Here is a 20,338-nt window from a genome sequence, read left to right on the forward strand (position 1 = left end):
TGTTACAAAAGATTTCGAATAAATATTGTTACAATATTTTGAATAAATTCTGTTGTTTAAACTTATTATTTATTAACAGGTTCACAGGTAAAAAAAAAAAAAAAAAAAAAACTATATATATATATGTGTGTGTGTGTGTGCGTGTGTGTATATATATATATATGTCACACCCCTGTGGACTGTTTTGTGTGTTTTTCCCTGTGTATGCCCTTATTTGGTCTTCCTGTTCCGTCTCTAATTATTACATCACTGTTTAATCGATTACACCTGTCTTCCCCTGATTGGTCCTTGTATATAAGTTTGGTTGTTTTCACAGTTTGGTTGTTGGTTATTGTTTAAGTCATTGTCAGTCTGTTTATGTCTCTCCTGTTTATTCTAAGTCTTGTTGTGTCTGTTTTCATTGGATTCCCTGCTGTTCCTGTCCGTTCCTGCTCGTTCTGTGGATTATTAAATAAATGTGCATATTCTGGACCTCCTCGTCATACTCCTCATTCCCCGCAAACCACCACGCTGTGACAATATATATATATATATTTTTTTTTTTTTTTTTTTCAGGATTCTTCAAATAAATAATAAGTTTAAAAAACAGAATTATTATTAGAATAATTTCTGAAGGATCATGTGACACTAAATACTGGAGTAATGATGCAGAAAATTCAGCTTTGCATCAAAGAATACATTTTTAAAGATTATTGAAAAAGAAAACCGTTATTTTAAATTCCAACAATGTTTCACGATATTACTGTTTTTCCTGAATTTTTAATAAAACTAATGCAGCTTGATAAGCAAAAGAAAATTCTTTAAAAAACATAAACAATCTTACTGATCCTGACAATTTCCCCTTTGCAGTGTAAAAAAAGTCTTTAACTGATGTTGAAAAAAAAATGTTAATGGTCTGTAGTATTGTGCTTGACTGAAGTAACTAAAGTTTCTGACATAAAAAACAACACATCTACATTTAATAAGACAATTAGTTTAAAAAAAATGGCTCTTATAGAGGTTAAAATGCCCCTGGAAATTCACTGCTGGGAGCAAATATTGCCTCTTACTGGAGGACCCAGTTACATACTTATTTCATTATAGTACTCTGTGTGTCAACTCACTGTCAAGGAGAACAGAGAGCAATAAAGTGGTATCGATGTATCAGTACTACACAAAATGAGTACTGAAACAGTTTCAAATATTTTCAGTATCGATATGAATACAAAAAATTCATATTTTTGCCAACACTATGATGCAGATGCTTCAGAGCCGCAGGCTACAGGAATAGCACTAGTGCACTGAATGACATGTGAAACGTGATATGCAAAGCACACACTCCCTACGTGCTCTGACTTGTCACAATACGTTCCCACAATGCACCGCAGCGCTAAATGCTCAGTCCAATGATCAGGATCAAGCAGACCACCATGACATGAACCATGTGTTGTATACAGTCTGCAGTGGTACAATTTAAGATTTAAGAATCCTGTCTCAATCAGAGAAAGCATTTGTGGTAAACGTCTGCTGGCATCAATATATTGACGGATTTGTGATGAAATACATATAAATCATGTCACAACATAAAGCAAATTGGTTGTAAAACCCACTGAACATTAATGCAATACAGTGGCACACCACTATGGTATTTTTTTTTTAAAAAGTCCCACGTTCTTGAGAGGAAAAAACACGTCACAACTGCAATACATAACTGTATTACAATGAGAAAGTATGGTACAGAGTTTCCAGTTTACAGGACCTTTTGAGTCACAAATACAAATGTGTAAGCTGTAGCTGCATATGTGTACACGCATTTGCATTCAGTCCTAGACACACTTGAGCCCGTTGTGTGATTATGAGGCGACAAAAAGCTTTTCACCCACATAATTCACTGAAAACAACTGTATGATTACTATGATAATTCAACACTAAAACAGCCATCCTCTGATGCATGTAAACAATGCAGTCCTTCGCTAGTGCTTATCATTAATGTCTCTATAAATAATGGTGATATCTCACCTAAAGCCTACATGGCAGACACACCGAGCAGGTCACACATTTTCACGCTCCAGTGTCACAGATGTATTTACACAAGACTTACAGTCACAATGAATCAAATTCAGAGTCACACACCAACTGTCAGGAGAGTTTAATGCAGCTCTGAATTCATTCACACAGTTGGTTCAGTACTGATTAGCGAGCCGGTGAATCTGTGTTCAGTTTCACTCCTCACATCGCATTGAGAAAAGCCGTGTCTGATGCTTCTTTACTGACCTGCAGAACATCATATGATTATTCACGATTCACCAGTTTTTAAATAAAGCCTCGTCTGCTCACCAAGGCTGCATTTATTTGATTAAAAATACAGTAAAAATTGTGAAATATTATTATAATTTAAATTAAAGGTTTTATATGTTAATATGTTCTCTGAAATCATTCTAATATGCTGATTTGCAGCTCAAGATATTATCAATGCGAAAGTGCTGCTTCATATTTTTATGGAAACCACAATACATTTTATTTTTCAGAATGTTTTTATTTTTGTTTTATGTTTTGTAACATTATAAATGTCTGTCTTTGCCAAATAAAAGTATTAATGTCTTGACTGATAATTGTTAGTTAATTCATTAATTGATCTAACAATTATTAGAACAATTAATCGACTAATCATTGACTATTTCACTTTGATAAATTATTTAGCTTTTGCAATCATACAGTAGTCATTTCAGTTTTTGAAAATGTCAAACAATATATTAGCATCACTGCTGTATTGTTGTAATACATAAATATGAGAGACATTTTAATTAACTGTACAAATATGTAACTGACCATTGCTCTTAAAACACCTCATAGTGTTACAATATTCAAAACAGACCTAAGTCAGATCAAGCTTTACTCTGTGCAAACCAAACTATCACTTTAACGTAATAATATGTTTGTTTTTGTTTTTGTCTTGAAGTTTCTAGGAGGTAGTTAATGGGAAATTGGTGAATGGACTCCACAATGTATCAAAAAGATTTGTAAAAAGAGCCACTCACATTCCCAGCATGCCTCGAGATCAAAACAAAACAAAACAAAACTGACATTTCAGGTTTGACCTCATTCTCTGTCCTCTTATGTTGTTTTTGTCCTTTACCAGCACAGCTTATGGACATACATGACCCACTGGCATTGTAGTTCAACATGGAATCAGTTTACAGCCTCAATCTGATGTGTAACAAGTAGCTTTTCTGTGCTTGTTTGTAGAGCTTGTTTACAAAAATTAATAGGACTTACAATTATATAAATCAATATGACTATAAAATGACAATAATAATAATCATCATCATTATTATTATTATTATTAATAAAAGTAATAATAACAACAAATGACTGCTATGAATAATATAATCATTTTTATTAAATAAAAATATGAAAATGAATAAATAAAAATAAATTTTAATATTGTAATATTTCATTGTATAATACAACGTCTAGTATTCAAGAAAATGTATATAATATTTTTTATGTGAACGGCCCCTTAAAGGAGAAGTCCACTTCCAAAACAAAGATTCACATATAATGTACTCACCCCCTTGTCATCCAAGATGTTTCATCTTTCTTACTTCAGTCACAGAGAAATTGTTTTTTGAGGAAAACATTTTCACATTTTTCTCCATATAATGGACTGATATGATTTTGAACTTCCAAAATGCAGTTTAAATGCGGCTTCAAACCATCCCAAATGCGGTTGTAAACGATCCCAGCTGAGAAAGAAGGGTCTTATCTAGCATAACGATCGGTTATTTTAATAAAAATAATACAATTTATATACTTTTTAATGCCAAATGCTCGTCTTGTCTTACTCTGCCTGGACTGGACTGTTTTTGTTCCAGTTCATGACAGTTAGTGTATGTCAAAAAACTCCCATCTCATGTTCTTCCTCAACTTCAAAATCATCCTATATCACTGTTTTACCTTTATTGTTAAGGGTGTTTGATCTTCTTTGCATGTTCACTTTGCAAAGACTGGGTCAGTACTTCTGCAGCGATGTAGGATGACGTGAAATAATTTTTGAAGTTGAGGGAGAAAATACGATTGGGTTTTTTTGACATACTTGAGTCAGAATACACAGAGTTTAGGGAGAGAAAGGCAAGATGAGCATTTGAGATTAAAAAGTATTTAAATTGCATTTTTTTAATGAAAATAATCAAACGTTTCACTAGATAAGACCCTTCTTCCTTGTCTGGGATCGTTTACAACTGCATTTGGGATCGTTTGAAACCGCATTTAAGCTGCATTTTGGAAGTTCAAAATCGGGGCACCATATCAGGCCATTATATGGAGAAAAATCCTGAAATGTTTTCCTCAAAAAACATAATTTCTTTACAACTAAAGAAAGACATGAACATCTTGGATGACAAGGGGGTGAGTACATTATATGTGAATCATTGTTTTGAAAGTAGACTTCTCCTTTAAAAGTGCACATTGTTGGGTTTTTTAACTTTCTTCATTTTGGTTTCTTAATTTTTTCATGTTTACATAATATAAAATGCTGTCTGTTAAAGTTTTTTTCCATTATATTTCTGATAATGAGTTCATGTAATCAAAACAGGGATGAGCGATGTTGACAATAATTTACATCTCAATATTTTTAGGGATTGTTGTCTATAACAATAAATAAACAAAATTTAGCTGAGTGTGTTTTTGTGCTAGAACCTTGGCCGGTAATAAATAGGACACTAAAACCACCAGTAGTTGGTCCCTATTTTAATGAGCAATACGCCGAATCATTCATTCAAACGATTTGTTCAAAATGGCTGATTCATTTAGAAACAAAGCAAGTAACTGTCTTTATGAATGGATGATTGACTTAATTATAGAGACATTCTGACTGCATTCTGACTGCTTCATCACAGGTGAATGCTTTTGGACTTCCAATAGTGTTTTGTAGGTTTTTTCAAAGTGAGATAATTGTCAGCTTGCGTATCATTAAAACAACAATATTATCACAGACAATAAATATTGCATACTTCTACATCAAAACAGCACTTTTGTTACCTGTCAGGTATGTGCTTTGCATTAAACTATGCATATAAACACAATGCTCTTTTATAACAGACAGTCGTGTTATTCTACTGCCTTGATTAAACATTTAGATGCAGTGATTTATTTGGTGTTTAGTCGCTTGTGCTCTCTTAAGTCTAATGGACAAACCAGCAGTTCCAACCTGTAAAATTCGGATTCAAATTTCTGACAGCTCTTGAGCTTCAAACATGCTCAATATGAGAAAGTCACATGACAAGCAGCTGAATGAGTTTGACTCATTGCTTTTCTGTCACAACAGTAAGTGATTCAGTGTTTTCTTATGATGAAAGGCCTGACACACACACAGTGTGGCTCAACAATAACCTAGCACACAACATCCTGCTCGTGTATGATAGGAGGGACAAACTAATGCCTAAAATTTTAATCAAATTTTGCACTCAAGTCACAGCCACATTCACTGAATATTTGTTAGTTATTCTACTGAAGGGCTGCAAAAAGTTTCAGTATAAGAAAGTCAGTGTAAACGTACAACGGTCCTGGAATTCAGCAGTGGATAATGGACTTTAGTCAGTCGAAATAAAATCTAATCAGCATCTTTCTGTCAGACTGCATGGCGTTAACTGAATTCTCCCCAGTTAGTTGCAGAACTGGTTAAGACCCCCTAAGGCTGACCTAGTAAAGCAGAAGCATCTGATAAGCATTCAGCAGGATCTGCAGCTACAGAACTGAACACAGTAGATCAGATTGATCGGGTGATGTTCTGCACTCGGTGAAGACGCACCACTGCAATTAAAAATAAAGCATGTGGCGGTTTGGTGAGGTCAGGAGCTCCACGGGTGTGGGCCGCTCAAAGAGAATCACTAATGGGATGACGGGGTTTCAGTGAGTCCCCGCTGAGCACGAGAGGACAAACTGACGGTGTTCAGTCTCTGACACCACAGGTTTACAAAGTGGGGTCCAAAATAATTTTAGGGCCCTTTGATTGCACAGTGCAACAGATGTCATAACCCCTTAATAGGGATGTAATGATGCACACTGAGCTGGGTAAAAAACGATTAAAATATGTGATTCAACCCTCTGACCTGCTGTCAAAGAGTGAATTTGCATCTCAGTCAGCCCGTCTATATGTAGCTGAAGTCAGACCATTCTGGTTTTGCTTCAAACGCACTTTCTGCTTTTTATTTGTATGATTAATTTATTTGTTTATTTGATTTGAGATTTGTTTTAAAATTTCTCTTTGCGTTGTTATTTGACATAAAAGATATTTCAATTTCACAAAGAAATGTGCAGCATTTTTTCTATTCTATAATGTGTTTTAAATCTCATTTTGTTAAAAAAAGTGAGAAAATACACTACCAGTCAAAATGTTTTTGAACAGTAAGATTTTTAATGTTTTAAAGAAGTCTCCTCTGCTCACCAAGTCTGCATTTATTTGATATGAAGTACAACAAAAACAATACAATTCTGAAATATTTTTACTATTAAAAATAACTGTTTTCTATTTGAATATTTTTTTAAATGTCATGATTTTCCATCATTATTACAGTCATATGATTCTTCAGAAATCATTCTAATATTCTGATTTGCTGCTGATTTTTTTTAGGTCTCTTTGAGTAATTCAGTTAGTTCAGAAGAACACCATTTATCTAAAAATAGAAATCTTTTTTCTACATTATAAACATTGTTATCATCAATTTTGATCAATCTAAAGTATCCTTGCTAAATAAAAGTATTAATTTCTTAAAAAGTAATAATTCCTTTCCCCCGAAAAAAGAAAATTACACTGACTCCAAGCTTTTGAATGGTATAGTGTATTATGTCATAAAGTTCTTTCATTTCAGATAAATGCTGATCTTTGGATGTTTCTATTCATCAAAGAATCTTGAAAAAAAATGTACTCATATTTTTATATATTAATAATAAATGTTTCTTGAACAGCAAATCAGCAAATGATTTCTGAAGGATAATGTGACCCTGAAGACTGGAGTAATGATGCTGAAAAGTTTATTTAAATATTAAATAGCGAAGATATAAAAAATGTTACTGTTTTTTGCTTTGGATCACATAAATGCACGGTTGGTGAGCAGAAGAGACTTCTTTAAAAAAAACAATTTAAAGTAAGTGTAATTAAACAATAAAATCATGAAAAATATATATGATTTCAATTAATTAGTCATGCTTTTTGAGTAATATTTAAATTAAATTAATTATTTAATTTAACCATTAAAACAGAGTGCAGAAAAATTAAAAGTGAAAAAACAGGAAACCAGAAAAATTTAAATAGATGTTCCAATGGCATTTAGGAGCACAAACTGTAACAAGCATATGCTTAATGACTGTTATAATTAAGAGAATACCTTAGTAGTTTATGCTTATTTTGTAATACAATGTTATGAAGTTAATCTGGTAACTAAAGGTGCACTCAGTCATTTTTTTCAGAACTTCGACAACATTTTACACATGTAAAAGAACCTGCTGAATACAAACTTACTTTAAACTGAATGGAGCAACTCCGCGTCTACGCTAGTAAAATGTTCACAAGCAAAATCGGTTTAAAAGCACACTCACAAAAACTTCACAGGACCTCTATTGTTTATAAATATCTGCACATAATCCCTTGAGCTAAAACAGCACTTAGGAGTAAACTATCACTAAGAGTTTCCTGACCATGAAGGATTTTATGCAACCGACTGCTGGATTTTGAGGATTTTATTAGTGCCACAACGTTTGTTTTGAGCCTGTCCTGTCTTCGGCAGTTCACCACATCTGAGCGAACCATCAAGCTCCCATCAGGCAAACCAGCCTGAGGGAAGAGGCGGGCGGCATAATGCTATGGAAATTGAGACAAGGAATATTTGTTTTGCTCTTACGTAATACTCGACACACCCATCTGGACCCATCTGGAAACTTCAGAGTATCAGAGCAATGGGAGCTGGTGCAGTTTGAGTTTGTTAGTCTGATCAGCAGCTTTCACTGCACTCAGACAATCGGAAAGAAAGCGCACACACCCACAATGCTGCTCACTACCTGTAAACACACACTCACCAATCTAGAGAAAGACATGAGAGACAGTGAATTCTCTCAATGAAGCGCAGATGGCCTGTGCTAGACCAGCTTCTCTTGGTTATTTAATCTCACTTCCCAAAATGGTTAAGAAGTGACCTGCTTTATGAAACTCCACAACAAGGGTGGCACAGTTTTGGGTCCTTTCACTGCCACTAAAAACCTCTTTTTACACATTACAAACCTTTAGTTTTCTGTTTCAGATGTGTTACGTTGTTGCAAATCCTGCTAATATGTCACCAAGAGCATGATATCTAACTGGCTAACAGAGATGAGGTTTGACTGAAATCACAAAAATGCCTTGCAATGGCCTTGAAAACATCTTTAAGGATATGCGAAAAAATACAAACCAGTTTTTTAATGTATGTAGTTACAATACAACAATATAAACAATTTCCAGCTTTTTGTAAAGAAAAACAATTATTCACAAATGGAAATACATTTCATAAAATAAAAGTATAACAAAAATGTTTTAAAAAGAAGTGTTTAAAAAGCTTTTAAAAATAAATTTTGATCTAATATATGTAGTTGCAGTATAGATAATTTCCAGAAAAACAATTTTTTAAATTAACAAAAATGTTTAAAATAAAACATTTTATGAAAAATGTAAATATTTCTAGCAAAAAAAAAAAAATATATATATATATATATATATATATTATTTTTTTTTTTTTTTTTTTTTACGTGGATTTTTAATCAAATTGATGTAGCTGAAATATAGATATTTTCCAGCAAAAAAAATATTTAAATTCACAAAAATGTTCGAAATAAAGCATTTTATGAAAACTGTCAATATCTTTAGCAAAAAATAATTAATATAAAAAATAAATATATAATTTTTAGAAAGTGGATCCTTTTTAATCAAAGTTGCAATATAGATCATTTCCAGAAAAACAATTATTTAAATTATATATATTATTTTGTTCTCTATATATATATACATATATATTAAAAAGTGGATAATTTTTAATCAGATATATGTAGTTGCAGTATAGATCATTTTAAGCTTTAATTCACAAAAATGTAGAAAATAAAACATTTTATGACAAATGTAAATATTTCTAGTAAAAATATATTTATATTTTAAAAAGTGGGTCATTTTTAATCAAATTTATTTGGTTGCAATATAAATAATTTCCAGAAAAACAATTATTTCAACTCACAAAAAATGTTGGAAATAAAACATTTTATGACAAATGTGTAAATATTTCCAATAAAAATATATATATATTTTTAAAAGTGGGTCATTTTTTTCAAATTTGTGTAGCTGCAATATAGATCATTTTTGTAAAAAAAGATTATTATTTTTATTTTTAAATTGAAGGGAACACAATATGTCAATATATTCTCTAAATGTATGTCTAGAGAGCACATAATGATCTGTATGAGAAATACTTCAAAATGTAAATAAAAAAATAGTCTTATTTTTGAGCTCTGTAATACAGCAAACCTTTGCACTTTGAACTGATATTCCTATAGGCCAAATTTATGACAGGCTTGTAACACAATGACCCAGTTTTACTTTGAAAATCCAAAAACGAAATCAAGTAGCCAAAAAGCTAATGCTGCTGCTGTTATGTCAACGTGAAAGTCTAAACTAGTTTGTGCAGTGTTGCTCAGCTGTTTTCTTCAGCTTTGATCCAGATGTGTGAATCACCTTACAGTGTACACACACTGAAAGAGGTCAAAGCAGCACTGTCATTCAGTCCCGCCAGTGTCAGCATATAAATTGTTTCAGTAGGTTTTTTTAGACCGCGAGGCCCAGAAATGCTAGTCGATGTCTAGTCAGTCAGCTCACTAGGGTTTGAGACACAGCCCGCGGTCTGGAGTGTCCGGCTGCACCGCTGGAATGCCGTAAAGTTTCATTGATTTCTGTCATTAATAAATGACTTGAGACAAGGAACTTCTTCCAAATGTTCACACTTTGATCTTATGTTTACATATCAATTACTGCAGTTTTACTCTAACGTTACTTCACTGAGAACCAGTCTGTGGAGCAGCTGCACATCTGTCATTGTACTACGTAAATAACCTCATAAAGCATACAAAAACATCAGAAAGAGAGCCCAAACAAATAAACAAAACAACTACAGTCAAATATGTAGGTCTAAACTGTGTTAAACATCGAGCACGAGTAGTTCTTGAACCTTTGCAACGATCTACTGAATGAATCTTGAATCGAAACTAATAATCTAATCACTGTGCTGATATTTCAGAGTTATTGGCATCCTAAAGTGGTTCTTTTGGTCATTTCTGTTGTGATAAAGCACTTCTGTGGGTGTTTTTACCTCAGCGGTTCGTCGTGTCGGAGGAGTTTTCAGCGCTTTCTTCAGCGATAAATCCACTGAGGAATTCATATTAAACTCTCTGGTTTCCGGGAATAAAAACTTCATATATTCACGTGTGTCGATAAAATGAAGTAAAATATAAAAGTGAGATGAAATCAAATAAAAATGTCATCATGAACCCCTTGAAGAGTCTGGGAAATCTGGCATTGATTTGAGTTAGCTTCAGTTAGCATGTGAAGTAAAGTCAAGTCGCTGCTGTTGAAAGTGCTGTTGAAGTGAAGCGCGAATCAAAAACAGCCAAAGTTGACCAAAAACAATCCTTCATTCCTGGGAAATTGCTCCATTCGTGACGGTAAATCATCATAAATAATCGGAGGCTCATATGATCCTCCGAGCAGAAGCATCCAGCAACAGCCCATGACTGCAGTTCAGCCCCGAGCCGAGCCGCCTCAACAACATTCACATGACGAGCTGCTGCTGCTGCTACTGGAGACCAGTGCGTACTAAACTATACTGATGTGAGACCAGTGCGTACTAAACTATACTGATGTGAGACCAGTGCGTACTAAACTATACTGATGTGAGACCAGTGCGTACTAAACTATACTGATCTGAGATCAGTGCGTACTAAACTATACTGATGTGAGACCAGTGCGTACTAAACTATACTGATGTGAGACCAGTGCGTACTAAACTATACTGATGTGAGACCAGTGCATACTAAACTATACTGATCTGAGATCAGTGCGTACTAAACTATACTGATGTGAGACCAGTATGTACTAAACTACCCTGATCAATGAGAGACGTGAGACCAGTGCGTACTAAACTACCCTGATCAATGAGAGACACGAGACCAGTGCGTACAAAACTACACTGATCTGAGATTAGTGCGTACTAAACTATACTGATGTGAGACCAGTATGTACTAAACTACACTGATCAATGAGGGACGCAAGACCAGTGCGTGCTAAAGTAAACTGATGTGAGACCAGTGTGTACTAAACTACAATGATCCGAGACCAGTGCATACTAAACTACACTGATCTGAGATCAGTGCGTACTAAACTACTGACCCTGATCAATGAGAGACGTGAGACGAGACCAGTGCGTACTAAACTACATTGATCTGAGATCAGTGCATACTAAACTATACTGACGTGAGACCAGTGTGTACTAAACTACAATGATCCGAGACCAGTGCATACTAAACTACACTGATCTGAGATCAGTGCGTACTAAACTACCCTGATCAATGAGAGACGCAAGACCAGTGCGTACTAAACTACATTGATCTGAGATCAGTGCATACTAAACTATACTGACGTGAGACCAGTGTGTACTAAACTACAATGATCCGAGACCAGTGCATACTAAACTACACTGATCTGAGATCAGTGCGTACTAAACTACCCTGATCAATGAGAGACGCGAGACCAGTGCGTACTAAACTACATTGATCTGAGATCAGTGCGTACTAAACTATACTGACGTGAGACCAGTGCGTACTAAACTACCCTGATCAATGAGAGACGCGAGACCAGTGCGTACTAAACTACACTGATCTGAGATCAGTGCATACTAAACTATACTGATGTGAGACCAGTATGTACTAAACTACCCTGATCAATGAGAGACGTGAGACCAGTGCGTACTAAACTACCCTGATCAATGAGAGACACGAGACCAGTGCGTACTAAACTACACTGATCTGAGATCAGTGCGTACTAAACTATACTGATGTGAGACCAGTATGTACTAAACTACCCTGATCAATGAGAGACGTGAGACCAATGCGTACTAAACTACACTGATCTGAGATCAGTGCGTACTAAACTATACTGACGTGAGACCAGTGTGTACTAAACTACCCTGATCAATTAGAGACGCGAGACCAGTGCGTACTAAACTACACTGATCTGAGATCAGTGCGTACTAAACTATACTGATGTGAGACCAGTGCGTACTAAACTATACTGATGTGAGACCAGTGCGTACTAAACTACAATGATCCGAGACCAGTGCATACTAAACTACACTGATCTGAGATCAGTGCGTACTAAACTACCCTGATCAATGAGAGACGCGAGACCAGTGCATACTAAACTACACTGATCTGAGATCAGTGCGTACTAAACTATACTGACGTGAGACCAGTGTGTACTAAACTACCCTGATCAATGAGAGACGCGAGACCAGTGCATACTAAACTACCCTGATCAATGAGAGACGCGAGACCAGTGCATACTAAACTACCCTGATCAATGAGAGACGCGAGACCAGTGCATACTAAACTACACTGATCTGAGATCAGTGCGTACTAAACTATACTGAGACGAGACCAGTGCGTACTAAACTACCCTGATCAATGAGAGACGAGACCAGTGCGTACTAAACTACACTGATCTGAGATCAGTGCGTAAACTACTAAACTATACTGATGTGAGACCAGTGCGTACTAAACTACACTGATCTGAGATCAGTGCGTACTAAACTATACTGATGTGAGACCAGTATGTACTAAACTACCCTGATCAATGAGAGACGTGAGACCAATGCGTACTAAACTACACTGATCTGAGATCAGTGCGTACTAAACTATACTGATGTGAGACCAGTATGTACTAAACTACCCTGATCAATGAGAGACGTGAGACCAGTGCGTACTAAACTACCCTGATCAATGAGAGACACGAGACCAGTGCGTACTAAACTACACTGATCTGAGATCAGTGCGTACTAAACTATACTGATGTGAGACCAGTATGTACTAAACTACACTGATCAATGAGGGACGCAAGACCAGTGCGTGCTAAAGTAAACTGATGTGAGACCAGTGTGTACTAAACTACAATGATCCGAGACCAGTGCATACTAAACTACACTGATCTGAGATCAGTGCGTACTAAACTACCCTGATCAATGAGAGACGCGAGACCAGTGCATACTAAACTACATTGATCTGAGATCAGTGCGTACTAAACTATACTGACGTGAGACCAGTGCGTACTAAACTACCCTGATCAATGAGAGACGCGAGACCAGTGCGTACTAAACTACACTGATCTGAGATCAGTGCGTACTAAACTATACTGACGTGAGACCAGTGCGTACTAAACTACCCTGATCAATGAGAGACGCGAGACCAGTGCGTACTAAACTACACTGATTTGAGATCAGTGCGTACTAAACTATACTGATGTGAGACCAGTGCGTACTAAACTATACTGATCTGAGATCAGTGCGTACTAAACTATACTGATGTGAGACCAGTATGTACTAAACTACCCTGATTAATGAGAGACGTGAGACCAATGCGTACTAAACTACACTGATCTGAGATCAGTGCGTACTAAACTATACTGATGTGAGACCAGTATGTACTAAACTACCCTGATCAATGAGAGACGTGAGACCAGTACGTACTAAACTACCCTGATCAATGAGAGACGCGAGACCAGTGCGTACTAAACTACACTGATCTGAGATCAGTGCGTACTAAACTATACTGACCTGAGACCAGTGCGTACTAAACTACCCTGATCAATGAGAGCGAGACCAGTGCGTACTAAACTACCAGTGATCTGAGATCAGTGCGTACTAAACTATACTGATCTGAGACCAGTGCATACTAAACTATACTGATCTGAGATCAGTGCGTACTAAACTATACTGATGTGAGACCAGTGCGTACTAAACTACCCTGATCAATGAGAGACGTGAGACCAGTGCGTACTAAACTACACTGATCTGAGATCAGTGCGTACTAAACTACACTGATGTGAGACCAGTGCGTACTAAACTACACTGATGTGAGATCAGTGCGTACTAAACTACACTGATCTGAGACCAGTGCATACTAAACTACACTGATGTGAGACCAGTGCGTACTAAACTACACTGATGTGAGACCAGTGCGTACTAAACTACACTGATGTGAGACTGGTGCGTACTAAACTATGCTGATTAATGAGAGACGCGAGACCAGTGCGTACTGAACTACACTGATCTGAGATCGGTGTGTACTAAACTACACTGATCTGAGACCGGTGCGTACTAAACTACACTGATCAATGAGGGACGCAAGACCAGTGTGTGCTAAAGTAAACTGATGTGAGACCAGTGCATACTAAACTACACTGATGTGAGATCGCGCAAACTAAACTACAATGATCAGAGACCGGTGTCTACTAGACTATTACTGATGTGAGACCATTGTGTATAATATACTACACTGATCTGAGACCAGACAGATGTGAGACCAGTTCGTACACAGTTCGTATGAGGGACGCGAGACCAGTGCGTGCTAAAGTACAATGATCAGACAGATGTGAGTCCGGTGCGTACTAAACTAAACTGATTAATGTGGGAAGCAAGACTAGTGCATACTAAACTACACTGACCAGACAGATGTGAGACCAGTGCATACTAAACTACATGGATCACAGAGATGTGAGACTAGTGCATACTAAATTACAATGATCAGACAGATTTGAGACTAGTGCGTACTAAACTACACTGATGTGAGACCAGTGCATACTAAACTACACGGATCAGACAGATGTGAGACTAGTGCATACTGAACTACACTGATGTGAGATGAGTGCATACCAAACTACACAAATCAGAAAAACGCGAGACCATTGTGTACTAAACTATACTGATTAATGCGGGATGCAAAACTAGTGCGCACTAAACTAAATGGATTAGACAGATATGATCAATGAAGGACATGAGATGGTACCAAACACACTGAAGACTACACTGAAAAATCAAGACCATTGTGTACTAAACTATACTGAAGGACAAAACTGAGATGGTAAACTACATGGATCTAAACTACACTGATAACTGAGAAATCAGTGCATGCTAAATAACTGACAAATCACATGCAAGACCAGACCAGTGCATACTAAACTACACTAATCAGACAGACGTAAAACCAGTACATACTAAACTGCACTTGTCAGATGCAAGACCAGTGCATACCAAACTACGCTGATCACTGAAAGACGCAGGACCAGTGCATACTAAACTGCGGTAATCAGACAGATGCAAAACCAGTACATAATAAGCTGGACTTGTCAGACAGATGTGAGACCAGTGCATACTAAACTACACTTATCAGTCAGACACAAAACATGCGCATACTAAACTGCACTTATCAGACTGATGTGAGACCAGTGCATACTAAACTACACTGATCAGTGAAGGTCGTGAGACTAGTGCATACTAAACTACACTAATTAGACAGACGCAAAACATGCGCATACTAAACTGCACATATCAGACAGATGTGAGACTAGTGCAAACTAAACTCCACTGATAGACTAGTGCATACTATAGTACAAAGATCAGACAGTACATTTACTACACTACATTAATCACTATTAGAAACAAGACCAGTGCATTCTACACTACACAAATCAAGATCAGAGCATATAAACTATGCTAATAACTGAAGGACACAAAACCAGTGATGTGCTACACCAATCTACTGAGAAAATCACTGAGAAAGCAATGCAAACACTGATCACTGAGCGATATGAAGCCAGGGGGGTATTTCAGGAAGCAGCTTTTAGCAACTTACTCTGGCAAGTTCCCAGTTAAGATAACCTCAGCTTTCAGTTCCAAAAACTGAGCCAATGTTCAGTTCATTTACAGCAGCCAGCCATAATCAACTTACACTCTGAATGTAACCTGCACATATTACACACAGTGTTATATAATATAGTCAGATCATTTTTAATTTTACATCCTGTGTTTATTTCACTTTACCCACTTATTTAACCATGCACCAATAGTTAACCAACAGATTTACAGTTTATGAGGTCGTAAAATAATCTTGATTTTTGTGCATCAAGGCTTGTGCATTATGTATTATATATTTACTAATATAAAGCAGCAGTTACTGTGTTCATGTATGATTGTCAAGTGTTTCTTATCTTGTATCTATATTTATTAATGTATAAAACATAACATCACGATTAGAAATTGAGCAACGGAAAGGAAATGTGACAGAGTTCGCACATGCTCCCCCAATTTATTCATCTGATTTGATGTAATCTAGAATTTTTTTTTTCATTTTACACCACTGTTGATCTTTTTTTTTTTTTTTTTTTTTTTTTTTTTAAATGTCTTAAAGTCCTACCATAAATAAGACTCTGTATGAATATGAATCTGACATTTCACACATTCAGACCCCACCACGGATGAACATGCACAGATAGACAGATAGATAGAATGACAGCTGCTGCACAAAGTAAACTTCAACATCATATAATTGTAATGTTGGCATATTTATTGCACAATATTCCCATAAAAACTGGGAAACAAAGATAAGGTCAAAAAGGGAGGCATTATGTACAAATACATCAAGAAAATCTATGCAGTATATACAGCTAACATTTACCAATGCATGCCAAGTAAATAAATTAAATGCCTTTTTGTATAAAGAAATAATTAGATATAAATACACATTCTGGAGAAGACAAATGGATATAGAATTTTTTTTTTTTTTTTTTTTTTTTTTAAATACAAAACGTTTCCCACCGAAGCAACTCATACATGTTTTAACCAGCTAATATAAGCTGCAACACCTTGCAAAGCCTGCGCTGTTGTTGTTGTTTTTTTTTTTAATGTCGATTAAGACTTAGATGTATGGTTTGACCCAACCAATCATAAACATCTATGCAAGTCATTAACATTTCTCTCAGTTATTCCATTGGTAAACAATCTGTCTGCAAGCTAAGAAGACACATTTAAAAAGTTTCAGCATTTCAATCCTGAAAATAAAAGATGATTGTTGAATGTCCCTGGATCAGTGTTAAAAAAAAAAAGGGTCCAGCACAAATCCCAACGTAGTGATTGGTGACCGTCGCGTTTCTCTCGACCAAATTATTCACACAGCATGTCGTGTCTAAATGATTATTCAAATAAAAGTACATCTCTCAATCATTTCCACAGGACAGGTAAACACTCAGTTACCGCTAAAGTGACACTGCCCCAAAAAAAAGCTAAATTTAATCCTCAGAGCTCATTCATGGGAATTCGTGCCATGGTTTCATCTTTATAGGATGACTGGAAACCAAAAATAATAACTTTACCTCAAATGTTTCATTGAGCATGTTAGACGCATGTGTGATACTGAAGGTTTGAGGTAGAGCTCATTCTGACAGGGTTAGTTTGCTTGTAAACACACAGAAAGGAATATTACATGATCACTCACTGCCACAATCGATTGAGAACAGTCCATGATATATTCATTTAAAATCATAAAACTGATTTTATAACAAGTCTTTGCTTCCTACGTTGATTTGAAGAAGGTGCCATGAACAGCTTGTGTATTTGTTCTTGATGTATGCAAGGGCTGCTTGGATATCTTCTTTGGCTTCTACATTCTTACATTGTGTAAATGAACAAGAAATAAAACAAAATGCGGTTTATGGAATTTAAAAATATACTCCATGTGTCCATTGTCAAAAAAGTGATATTCCCAGATGTTGGGAACCTCTGGGTTTTGACCGTCGCAGCTTGGCTGCCATCTAATGGCAGAGCGTCTGTCCTGCAGTCTGCTCACCCTGAGACTGTTCCCAGTGAACGCCAACTCAAGGGCCTCCCTGCTCCAGGAGTCTCAGGGGGCTTTGAGGGGCTCCGTCCAGGTGTGTACCAAACCTGGAAGACCCAACCCATCTGCCAGCGGGGGAATGGAGTCTCTCACGCTCTCCATGTTGTCTACAGGAGAATCTGGGCTACGTACGGTGAGTGTGTGCTCGCTATGGCCGCTAGCAGAGGGAGATCATTAGACTCGATCCTGTGGGAAAAAAGGAGATCAGATTGTCAATGAATGCCAGATTTAAAAGAAAAAAAAAATAAACATCTGGAAATTTTTTTCATGAACCAATTGCCAAATTGCTAAACCAATTACCAATTGCTAAAATGATTTGTATATAATATTTACTAAATCATAAAATTTAAAAACAAGCAAATATGAAGAAAATAATTTTCATTTGATGTTAGAAGTTGAAGTCAAAAGGCAAAAAAGCATTTTTGTGTATTTGAACCCTTTCCAATAATGACTGTATTATTTTGAGATCCATCTTTTCACACTGAGGACAACTGAGGGACTCATATGCAACTATTACAGAAGGTTCAAACGCTCACTGATGCTCCAGAAGGAAATGCAATGCATTAAGAGCCGGGGGGGTGAAAACTTTTGGAATTTGAAGATCAGGGTAAAATGAGCTTATTTTGTCTTCTGGTAAACGTGTAAGTATTTCCTGTAGCCTTTAAAGGGCAGTACTAAACGAAAAAAAAAAAAAAAAAAAAAAAAAAAAAATATTTAGGCAAAATAAGAAAAACATACACATCTTCATTCATTTTCACACCCCCAGCTCTTAATGCATGGTTTTTCCTTCTGGAGCATCTAAGATGGATCTCAAAATCATTTCATTGTTGGAAAGGGTTCAAAAACACAAAAATGCTGAAGAAAAAAAAAAAAAAAAAAAAAAAAAATCAAAAATCAAAGAATATGTGGGAGCTGAAGGATTTTTGTGAAGAACAGCAGGCAGTTTAACTGTTTAGGACAAACAAGGGACTCATGAACAACTATCACTAAACAAAACAACACAGCTGTGGATCATTCAGGTAACAACATGGTATTAAGAATCAAGCATATGTAAACTTTTAAACAGGGTCATTTTTATAAATGTAACTATTATTTTCTCTTGTGGAATATATATATATATATAAATGTCTTTTACGTGGCTTATCTTATTCAGCTCAGTATTAAATAAAAAATAACATGCATTTTGTATGAGCCCTCTCATTTCGATAAAATAATTAACATTTTGCAGATTCTGCAAGGTGTATGTAAACTTTTGACTTCAACTGTAATTTAAAAACTACCAAATATTACCCAATACGTCGGCTGACTAACTACTACAAAGATGCATTAATTCTTACCCTAGAACCATGCCCAACTCCTTCACATGCACCCTGGTCTGTCCTTTCAAGTACTCGGCCAACATTTTGCTCTTGAAATAGAGTTCCTGCAGCCGGTCTTCCAGATGCATTATACACTGGAAACAAGAGCGAGAGAACAGCTCGTGTCACACACTGTACAGACTTCATGCCAAAATACACCACAGGACTAAAAAACCTAAAGCCCTGCATGTTTTTATGTCCGTGTTTGAAATTATTTATTGTAGCATGTGTATGCATCATTCTCAAATTAAATGCGGCAATCCAAAACAGAATCTAATCAGCATTCAGGCAAGGCATAGACATAATTTTTCATATCAGACTGATGCTGACATTTACATTTTAAGCCTTTATCAGCTGCTTCCAATAGAGTTACAATAATATTGTGCATCCCCCAATCTAATTACTCAATTAACCATCAGAATAATCACTTACAAAAATAATAAATAGTGAGAGCACTACAAACTGATAAGGTCTCAACAAAAATCATCAGAATCATGAAATCACATACGTATATTTGGCTCATATCCGTTTTGGCTATTCTTGTAAAATGTGTAAAACGACAATTGAGCAAATAAAGCATAAGTTGCACTCACAAAGTTTGGAGACAGGTTGAGTCGGTAGAGCTGGTAGGTGGACTGGAGCAGGTTGGACACGAGGTTGGACACGAGCACCTCTTTGCCCAGCTTGTCGGAGGGTCGTCTCTGGCTGCTGGCCACCTGAACGCTCCATTTATCAGTGTCTGCGATAATGCAGACGGCCTCTGCGATGGGCTCATCCAGCACTGGATGCTGCAAAACAAGTCATTTTGAGTAATTTTGCTGTATTTTTGACATTTATAGTATTTTATTTTACTTATTCATTTATTTATTTTTACAGATTTCATCAAAAATATCTTCATTTGGTCTTACAGGTTTGGAAGAACAGGAGTAATTAATGACAGATTTTTCATTTTGGGGTAAACTATCCATTTAAACTAAAAAAAAAAAAAAAAAAAA

General features: G+C 36.0%; 2 protein-coding genes across 11 annotated transcripts in view; both read right to left on the bottom strand.

The window, feature by feature from the left end:
• The window catches only part of rapgef6 (Rap guanine nucleotide exchange factor (GEF) 6), an 87,297-nt gene extending 76,471 nt beyond the window's left edge, over positions 1-10,826 (bottom strand). For 7 of the 8 annotated variants that reach the window (XM_051092790.1, XM_051092780.1, XM_051092789.1 and 4 more), the window contains exon 1: positions 10,359-10,826. In XM_051092790.1, coding sequence (XP_050948747.1) covers positions 10,359-10,463 — 105 coding nt within the window. In that variant the 5' untranslated portion in view covers positions 10,464-10,826. The remainder of the gene's footprint in view (positions 1-10,358) is intronic. The other variant, XM_051092782.1, reaches the window with a different exon arrangement.
• Positions 10,827-16,638: 5,812 nt separating this feature from the next.
• fnip1 (folliculin interacting protein 1) overlaps positions 16,639-20,338 on the bottom strand; it is a 36,488-nt gene continuing 32,788 nt past the window's right edge. For all 3 annotated transcript variants that reach the window (XM_051092802.1, XM_051092800.1, XM_051092801.1), the window contains 3 exons: positions 19,937-20,131; positions 19,323-19,438; positions 16,639-18,171 (listed from right to left, as the gene is read on the bottom strand). In XM_051092802.1, coding sequence (XP_050948759.1) covers positions 18,093-18,171; positions 19,323-19,438; positions 19,937-20,131 — 390 coding nt within the window. In that variant the 3' untranslated portion in view covers positions 16,639-18,092. The remainder of the gene's footprint in view (positions 18,172-19,322; positions 19,439-19,936; positions 20,132-20,338) is intronic.

The sequence above is a fragment of the Labeo rohita genome, chromosome 21 (assembly GCF_022985175.1).
Source record: "Labeo rohita strain BAU-BD-2019 chromosome 21, IGBB_LRoh.1.0, whole genome shotgun sequence".
Taxonomy (NCBI): Eukaryota; Metazoa; Chordata; class Actinopteri; order Cypriniformes; family Cyprinidae; genus Labeo; species Labeo rohita.